The sequence below is a fragment of the Oreochromis niloticus genome, linkage group LG23 (assembly GCF_001858045.2).
Source record: "Oreochromis niloticus isolate F11D_XX linkage group LG23, O_niloticus_UMD_NMBU, whole genome shotgun sequence".
NCBI lineage: Eukaryota > Metazoa > Chordata > Actinopteri > Cichliformes > Cichlidae > Oreochromis > Oreochromis niloticus.
This window is the reverse complement of record NC_031986.2, coordinates 35,820,861-35,828,777: the sequence shown is the minus strand read 5'-3', so window position 1 is coordinate 35,828,777 and position 7,917 is coordinate 35,820,861. Positions and strand designations below refer to the sequence as shown.

Genomic DNA, 7,917 nt, shown 5'->3' with positions numbered 1-7,917 from the left:
CACTTTAGCATAGGGGGTCTAGCCTTAGGACCCTTACTGGATACAGACGCCCCAGGCAGGAATCGAACTTGCGATCTTCTGCTCCAAAGGCGTGTAGTTTAACCACTACGCTATCCATATATATATATATATAGCACTTCTCGACTCTGAGCACACAGGTTTGCTGATCCACCTGTCGATCTCCTGCTCTATCTCCCTTCGCTGTAAACCTCAGATACTTAAACTCCTCCACCTGAGGCAGCTACTCACTCCCAACCCAGAGTGGGTACTCAATCAATAAAAAAAAACAACAAACAAACAAAAAACCCCAGAAACCGAGGCTGAATTTCAGAGGGATAAACGTCCGTTTTAAAGCATTAACAATCAGTTTTTGTCTTGTTTCCTCTGAAAAATCAGTGGGTTTTATGCAGTTTTCTTCCAGGTCATCTGGCTCTAAACCCCACCTGTCGGATCGGTCTGCAGTCCAAGTTGATCTGCAGTAAGGAACCACATGGGTGATGCAAATAAAGACAGTCACGCCAAGCAACCTCTGTAGAAAACCATTTCCAGGGATGAATTGGTTAGCAAACACTGAGCATGTAGAAACCAGAAAAGGGCTGCAGGGTCTTCATTAGGCTCTGCCCAGGCTCCAGATGAACACAGGTGATAATTATCCCTTCTGTATGTTTTATAGCTTCAATCTTGGCTATCAAGGTGATCGGCAGCCCCGCCCACTGCCTCTCATTGGCTGCCGACGGCTCACTGAGGAGGTGGAGCCTGATGAATGGCCAGCAGCTCTTCTGCATCGAGGAGGCCGTGCCTATAGACTCCACCCCTTCATCGGTGCACCTCCACCTATCTGAGCAGCTGCTCTTTGTCTACACCAGGACACAGGTACAGCCTCCACGCCAAGCTCCGCTCACTCACTGCCGAATGTCTCTCATCACGTCTGATCCCGTTTCTGCTCTTGCTTCAGGTGAAGGTGTGGCAGCTGGATGGGGCGGAGCTCCACCTGAGCAGCAGCGATGATGAGGTCTGGTTGGTTCTCGGGGTTCTGGGAGAATCTCTGGTCTATCTGTCCAACTCCGGTCGGGTCAGAATCTCGCACCCAGTTTACGGGACTCAGTTAACGGTGAAAACTCAGCTGGAAAACTCAGTGAGGCACCGGACTGTTGTAACCACGTTGATGCTCCCTAAACGTGAGAAAGTGTTTGTTGTGTATAAAGGAGGATTCCTCCACCAGGTGTGTCTCTCTCTCTCACACACACACACACACACACACACACTCACCTGAAATAATTCCAGTGATTGAATTTTTGTTAGAATATATTTAGATATATGTCAGTTAAAATAAAATTAAATGAAATAATTGAAATTATTATAATAGTATTAAATTAAAACATTAAAAATCAAGATTAATGATGAATAATTATGATTTTAAGGTTTTTAAAGGTTTAAAAATGTACGCCTATAAATATGTGACTATATTAATACATTTCTGAAAATGCAATTAAATGAGCCACAATAATTATAGTTATCCAATAAAATACATAATACAAAAAGAAAATGTAAATTTATTATATCACAATAAAAAAGGTTATGTTTGTACAGCTCAGGTAATTGTGGCGTAAGAATTTAAAATATTTTGAGTGGCGCTCTCAGGTCTGCAGCTGCATTCACTCTGAAAATTGTTTTTTTTCCTTTTACTTTCCACGATGACAACGATGATGACGTTTTATCGTGCAGATTTCCAGGACAGGCAAACAGACTGTTGCCGAGTTTCCTCTGCTTCCTTCCTTCTTCTCAGTCACTGAAGATGAAAAAACCCTGTTAGCAGGTAGGCCTGAGCTCTGAGCGCTGTGCCTCGGACCTGCACGGAAGCATCCTTACTCTTTGTGTCGTCCGCAGCCAGTGAGTGCACTCTGAGCCTCTTCAGCATCCTCGGCGACTCTCTGGACCGATTCCTTGACCTCCAGCATGACGATGACGTTTTATCCGCCTGTGTCTCCTCAGACGGCAGGCGGCTCGTCTCTGGAGCTGCAGACCAACTTGTACGAGTAAGAAACCAGCGAGAAGCACAATCCGATTCACTCAGTTCAAAACACTGAAGACATCGGGCATTTTATAAAGATGACTGAAGCCACAGAGTGTCTCTCTGTGATTACAGCTCATTTTATTCTGAAAGGACTGTTATTCTCTCACAGGTGTGGTCGGTGACCACGGGGGCGCTGATGGACTCTCTGTGTGGGGCGGACGCCCCTGTCACCTGTGTGCTTCTCTTTAATGACTTTGTGGTTTCGGCCTCGGCGGCCACCTCCTCCATCCTGCTGTGGAACCTGAAGTACGACGCCAGCACCAAACCTGCCACCCGCATTCCTGCAGACTCCGCCCACATCGCCCTCACCAAAGACGGTGATCAGGTTTTCTACGTCCACCAGCAGAGCCACACTGAGGTCATGAGCTGGAACAGCCACACAGGTCAGAGGTGAAAGGTGGCGACTACTTACAAAACATTAGAAAACATTAGAATAAACATTAGGATGATTGATGCCACGCCCCCTGAGGTCTATGCTGGCTCCCCCTGCAGGTTCTGTGTGCGAGCGTTTGCCCGTCTCCGCTGAGGTGTCCTGTCTGGAGTTGGCTCAGAACAAACGTCTCCTCCTCTGCGGCCTGATGAGCGGCACCGTCCTCATCTACCCGTTAGCCCTGCCTCAGGAGACGCTTTGCATTCCCCCCCCGGAGAGCCTGTGCAGGGTCCTCTGCCTCACCGCCGGCACCCAGGAGAAGCACCTTGCGGTGGCCTACGAGGACTCGGTGTGCCTGTTCGAGATCACTTCCAGGGACAACTTCCCCACGGTGGAGGGGCCCCTGGAGAAGTTTGCACTGCCCCTTCTCCACGCCCCGCTGTCCGCCATGGCCCTGCTGCGCAACCGCAGGCTGCTATATGGGACGAGCTGTGGGGAGGTGAAGCTGTGGGACTTCGGCAGGGGTGGCGACGTCACCGACCTGGAGCCTCACCGCAGCGGAGTGACCTGTGTGACGGTCAGTAACCGGGGGGCTCATGCTCTGGTGGGCTCTGAGGACGCCGTGCAGAGGCTGTGGGCCCTGAACCCGCTGGCCCTGGACCACACCATGGAGTACAAGGTGAGAGGTCAAAGGAACGCTCTGCGAGTATGAGCATGGATGACATGTGCTGATGTCACTGTCGGGCCTTTGGTCCATCTCTTCTTCTGTTGTCTCATTTTTAGGGCTTTCTCTTTGAGGGCGTCCTCTCTGCTGCGTTCTCTGAAACCGACCGCTTCGTCTTCACCGGGTCTCAGGACCGAACTGTCAAAGTCTGGGACGTTGCATCAGGTACGCATTTTTGTGTTCGGCTGCAAAGTTTGAGATTTTAGGGCCAAAAAAGTCAAAACTCTGGGATACAGACGAGCACTGGAGCATGCACCAGCAGTCATGCACCTGGACCACTCCCAGGTCTGAGCCGTTTCCTGGTTGCAGCTCTCTAGAGTTCAGTCAGCTGCAAACAAAAAATTCTCCAACAGCTTGGCCTCTCTGGGATTTTATAAACAGTTCCATCATTCCGGCCACTGAGCTTTATTCATTTCTCCCGTCAGGAAACCTGCTCTTCGTTCAGTACATCTACTCCCCGATCGTCCAGATGGTGACCTTCATGGACGGCTTTGTGGCCATAACCCGGCAGGGTGCCATCATCAGAGAGCTGTTTCGGTGTCCGGACCACATCGGCCCCGACTACAACCCTGTGAGGAGTATCAGAGCCCAGTACCGGGTCACCTCTAGGGAGAAGGACCGGGACAGACCACAGACCTCCGTATCCAACCTGCAGGACTTTAACCCCACCCAGTTAAACCTGAATCTCGTGGGCATGTTCAAAGCCAAACCCTCCTCTGCATGTGTCATGCTGTAGGACAGCGGGGCCCAAGTCACGGCTCCTGGACCTTCACTGGCCATTCAAAGAGGGGAAAAAAATGTTATTTACCGATATTTGATCATTATATTTAATAAACATGTAATCAGTACAGCACACACATGTTCTCCTGTGAATTACTGCAAACATTCAGTTTCTCTGAAGCTGATTATAATGTTGAAAACACAGTGAGTGAATACTTTCTTTACACATTACTCAGCTCACACGTATCTTGGATTTAAATTATTAGTTTTTGTGATGCTGAGCCGTCTGCAGCAGGTCTGACAGTTTCATATAGAAACTCAACTTTTCTAAAGGATTTTCATTTAAAATATGCAAATATTGATTATTTGATCATTCTGTTTGGTTCTTTTTGGGCTTCTACTGTTTTAACTGCTTGTATGGTTTCCTCATAATAGACCAGACACTTCCTGCTTCTTTCTAAAGAAACCAAATCAGACACAAGCACTGTCATTATTATTTTCTTGGTACACAAAGCTGTAAACTAATGCATACAGAGAAAATATCTTTACTGCTCTTTATTTTTATTCCACAGTAGAGCAGCTGTGCATGAGTCACAATTCAAAATAATCCTTGTTTATCTGATACGGGCCGCTCCCATCACTTTAGGGTCCTCCTTTCTAGAAGTCCACTTTCTACCAATTGGTTAACTTTTGGAAGCCTGCCGAGGGGCCTTGACTGGTGTGCTGTTTGTACTTTGACTGCTCAGTCAGCAGCAGGTTATGTGACTTAAAAAAAAAAAAAAGAATATTTCAAGCAGTTTGAAGTTTCTCAAGGTGATTTTTACTTCATGAACTTGTAATAATGTTATTATGAGTGTGCTGTTTGGAGTAAGCAGTCACTGTGTTACTGTTTTAGAGGCTGAAATATGAACGCGTGTCTGTGGCTGTGAATGAGACTACGTTCCCTAGGGTCAAAGTTAAACTGCTGGTTCCTGTTTATTAATCACCTATGAATGAAGGCCGTGGATTGTTTCAGCATGACGTTGAAGACAGGTGATGGGCGAGCAGTAAAAGCTCGTCTGCATTGAGGGTTAAACATTGACAGACCTGCAGGGAGCTGCTGCTCCCAGAGCCTCGTCCTCACTCTGTCTTTAACTCGACTGCAGCAGCTCCGGTTTTCCTCACAGACTCAGCCATGGGGACGCTCTGCGCACTGACTTCCTGTTTACTGCTCGCTGTCGGAACGGTGACGGCTCAGACAGGTACGAACCTTCTTTAAAAACTGTTTTGTCAGAAAACTGAAGAATTCCCGTTTGCTGTCGGGAATGTCTCGTTTTCCCTGAAACACTCTCAGTTCATCAGTGATTCACATTAGAAGCTTTCCTGATTGGTCACATGTTGAACAGAAATGCTGGTTTGTTGTGGACCTGCACGTCTATTTAGCTATTATCAGCTTAATTTTAATGAGTTTAAAAAGAAATGTTGATGAAGATAAAGAAAGATAAGGATGCAGCTTTTATGGTTATAAAAGGAATTCTCACACCGTAAACTCAAAGGTCTGATGTTTTATTAATATCGTGTGTGTGTTCGTCGCTGTGCTTCATTCACAGCTTTAAATTAATCTCCAATCTACCCTGATCGAAATATCATCTAACACCACAAAGGCGATCTTTGAATGTTCTCCTAATATCATGTTTAAAAACTGATAACAAACAAGGAAACGACCAAGGACACAAACTAGGAAACAAACAAGGACATATCAGCTGTTAATGACCGTGTAAGGGTCACGGCTATAAAAGCTTAACAGTGTTAATTATCTGACATCTTCACCAATCACACCATTAAATAATCACTTCACGTGCCCCGAGTATACACACTCACCAGACACTTTATTAGGTACACCTCACTAGTAGATTCAACAAGCTGCTGGAAGCAATCCTCAGAGACTTTGGTACATGTTGATGTGACATCATCATGACATTGTTGCACAGCTGCTGCATCCATGGTAAGAATCTCCTGTTTCACCAAATCCCAAAGGTGCTCCGTTGGACTGAGATCTGTGCCTGTGGAGGAACTGACAGGTTTATTTACGTTTCTGACAAATCTAAAAGTCTGGCTTAAATAACAACATTTTGTGGATTAAAAAAGTGCTCTTAATTCACAGTAATGACAGTGAAGCTGAACCAGTTTTAAAAGGTGAGGATTGTAGGCAAAGGTTAGCTCGCATCTGGAAGTCGACACGATATTTTCTGTGCTGGAAAAGTTCAAAATCATCAGAGCTTCATCTGTTCTCTGACCTTTTACCCCTCTGTGTGTGTGCTTCGCAGAGCCCACTAACACCAACGAGCGGGCACTGCCTCAGTGGCTGACTGGCATCATCGCCGTCTGCGGCTTCCTGTTCCTCGCCTTTGTCGTCGTCCTGGCGAAGAAGGCGTGGTGTGAAAACCCCAGCAGGTCAGTTGGCGAAATACCGCCGAAGAACTGTTTGAATGTTTCAGTGCAAAAACGTTACATTCTGTGATTTTTCTGTGTCTGAGCAGCAGGACAAGCATTGAAGATGTTAGAGAACGTGACATTGTCAGCAGCAACCCGTATGATATGCGCCTCAGCTCCATCAGGTAGGAACAAGACAGGAAACGCTGAAGATGCTTCTGTAACACCAAAGATCCTTGAGACAAAACTCTGATTGTGAACACGACCGTTTATTCTACTTCTCGTTTTTTGTTCTGCACCAGGAGGAAGAGCGCTGAGTCAGGGAACGAAAACACCTACGAGACGAATCTGGACGCCTTCAGGTAGAAACACAAAAACCTCCATCAAAACAACATGAGGGCCAAAGCTTCTTCCCTTAAAACACACTCAGTGCTCAAACACAGCCACACAGTCAGAGCGTCAGAGTCACCATCAGCGCCCTCTGTGGTTAACTTCAACACAAAAACCAGAAACACACGCCTCCACCACACCTCCACTCACCCTCACTCGCCTCCAACACACCTCCAGCTCCTGTGATGCCTTCACATTGCTGTATACCACACAGCCTGCCAAGTCCTCACTCCTCACTTATTGCCATGGTCAGAAAGATGAAAATAAAAAGTCACATGGTGAAGGCACAAATCGTTCTTCCAGGTTGAGGTACATTACTATCAAATATGAGTAACTGAGTAAAAACAATAGTTGCCAGCTCAGGTATCCTAATGCTGGAGTCCAACCACATTCACAGCCACTGCTCATGAACTCTGAAGCTTTAGATGCACTCTTCACTGAATCTGTCGTTTGTCCATCAGGAGCAAAGATGCACCAAACGCCTTCAACAACCTGGCAGTCGACATCAATGGCAAGACAACCTCCATGTGACTGCCCTGCAGAGAGTCTATTGGCTATCTCAGTATGGAGTCTGGAGAGACACGAAATTCTTTCGTGCAAGTCGTAATTCTTTGTTTTGTTGTACGCGTGTGTGAGTTTTAAGGTGTGAGGAGTTCACCAGGGCGAAGGAATTTATTTACACTTACTGTATGATTGGCTTGATTTTTCCTCCTGATTGTGAATAATGTGTGGAATTAATACCATTGATCTGTACTCAGAGTAACGCATCAGCTGATGTGTTTGTTAAAGCGTCATCTCCTGCTGACTTTGCAGACTCTGTTAGAAAACATAACTTATTAATGAGGACAAACTGCTGTGTCGGGTCTCTGATTAAATCATTCAACACGACAGCAAACACTGAAGACACTAACAACACTGAGAGTAACACAAAGAAGTGAAGCCAAGTGACCCTCCAGCAGAATCCGGCTGGGGGGGTAAAGGTTAATGAAGTTATTAAAAGTTAATGAGTGCATTTCAACATAGTCACCTGCAGTTCCTCTAATGTCCAGCAGAGGCAGCAGTGAGTCAGTCCCCATATATTCCCATGTTAAAACTTCACAGCAGAAATAAAGATTTGTACAGCCTGATGCTGAGGGTGTGGTGTTTTCTTTAATCACACTAAGGATTTCTGTAAAAATGTTGTATTTTGTTGTGTTCAGATGAAAAAACTAGCCTGAAACTACCCTG

At 46.2% G+C, this 7,917-nt stretch overlaps 2 protein-coding genes and 1 long non-coding RNA gene across 4 annotated transcripts in view; 2 read left to right on the top strand and 1 right to left on the bottom strand.

Annotated features, from left to right (window-relative positions):
* Positions 1 to 667, bottom strand: part of LOC112843804 (uncharacterized) — an 8,245-nt gene extending 7,578 nt beyond the window's left edge. The window contains exon 1 of the long non-coding RNA XR_003216317.1: positions 444 to 667. This is a non-coding gene — a long non-coding RNA (uncharacterized LOC112843804). The remainder of the gene's footprint in view (positions 1 to 443) is intronic.
* Positions 1 to 4,023, top strand: part of nwd1 (NACHT and WD repeat domain containing 1) — an 18,950-nt gene extending 14,927 nt beyond the window's left edge. Inside the window, exons 12-19 of one of the 2 annotated variants that reach the window (XM_003451290.5) lie at positions 674 to 873; positions 956 to 1,222; positions 1,726 to 1,816; positions 1,888 to 2,036; positions 2,184 to 2,457; positions 2,567 to 3,123; positions 3,228 to 3,333; positions 3,594 to 4,023. In XM_003451290.5, the coding sequence (XP_003451338.2) occupies positions 674 to 873; positions 956 to 1,222; positions 1,726 to 1,816; positions 1,888 to 2,036; positions 2,184 to 2,457; positions 2,567 to 3,123; positions 3,228 to 3,333; positions 3,594 to 3,904 (1,955 nt within the window). In that variant the 3' untranslated portion in view covers positions 3,905 to 4,023. Of the gene's footprint in view, positions 1 to 673; positions 874 to 955; positions 1,223 to 1,725; positions 1,817 to 1,887; positions 2,037 to 2,183; positions 2,465 to 2,566; positions 3,124 to 3,227; positions 3,334 to 3,593 lie in introns of those variants that run through there. The other variant, XM_019351415.2, reaches the window with a different exon arrangement.
* A 963-nt stretch (positions 4,024 to 4,986) lies between these two features.
* On the top strand, positions 4,987 to 7,817 carry pdzk1ip1 (PDZK1 interacting protein 1). The gene is made up of 5 exons (XM_003451291.5): positions 4,987 to 5,129; positions 6,195 to 6,321; positions 6,408 to 6,485; positions 6,603 to 6,662; positions 7,152 to 7,817. The coding sequence occupies exons 1-5, from the start codon at positions 5,063 to 5,065 to the stop codon at positions 7,219 to 7,221; spliced, it is 402 nt and encodes a 133-aa protein (XP_003451339.1). The 5' UTR covers positions 4,987 to 5,062; the 3' UTR covers positions 7,222 to 7,817.
* Positions 7,818 to 7,917: the final 100 nt, after the last annotated feature.

Excerpts from the sequence above, each read along its gene's own strand:
- pdzk1ip1 (XM_003451291.5), top strand. The coding sequence starts at position 5,063 with ATGGGGACGCTCTGCGCACTGACTTCCTGTTTACTGCTCGCTGTCGGA. Across the intron at positions 5,130-6,194 it reads AACGGTGACGGCTCAGACAG|AGCCCACTAACACCAACGAG; the intron begins GTACGAACCTTC and ends TGTGCTTCGCAG. Across the intron at positions 6,663-7,151 it reads ACGAATCTGGACGCCTTCAG|GAGCAAAGATGCACCAAACG; the intron begins GTAGAAACACAA and ends TTTGTCCATCAG.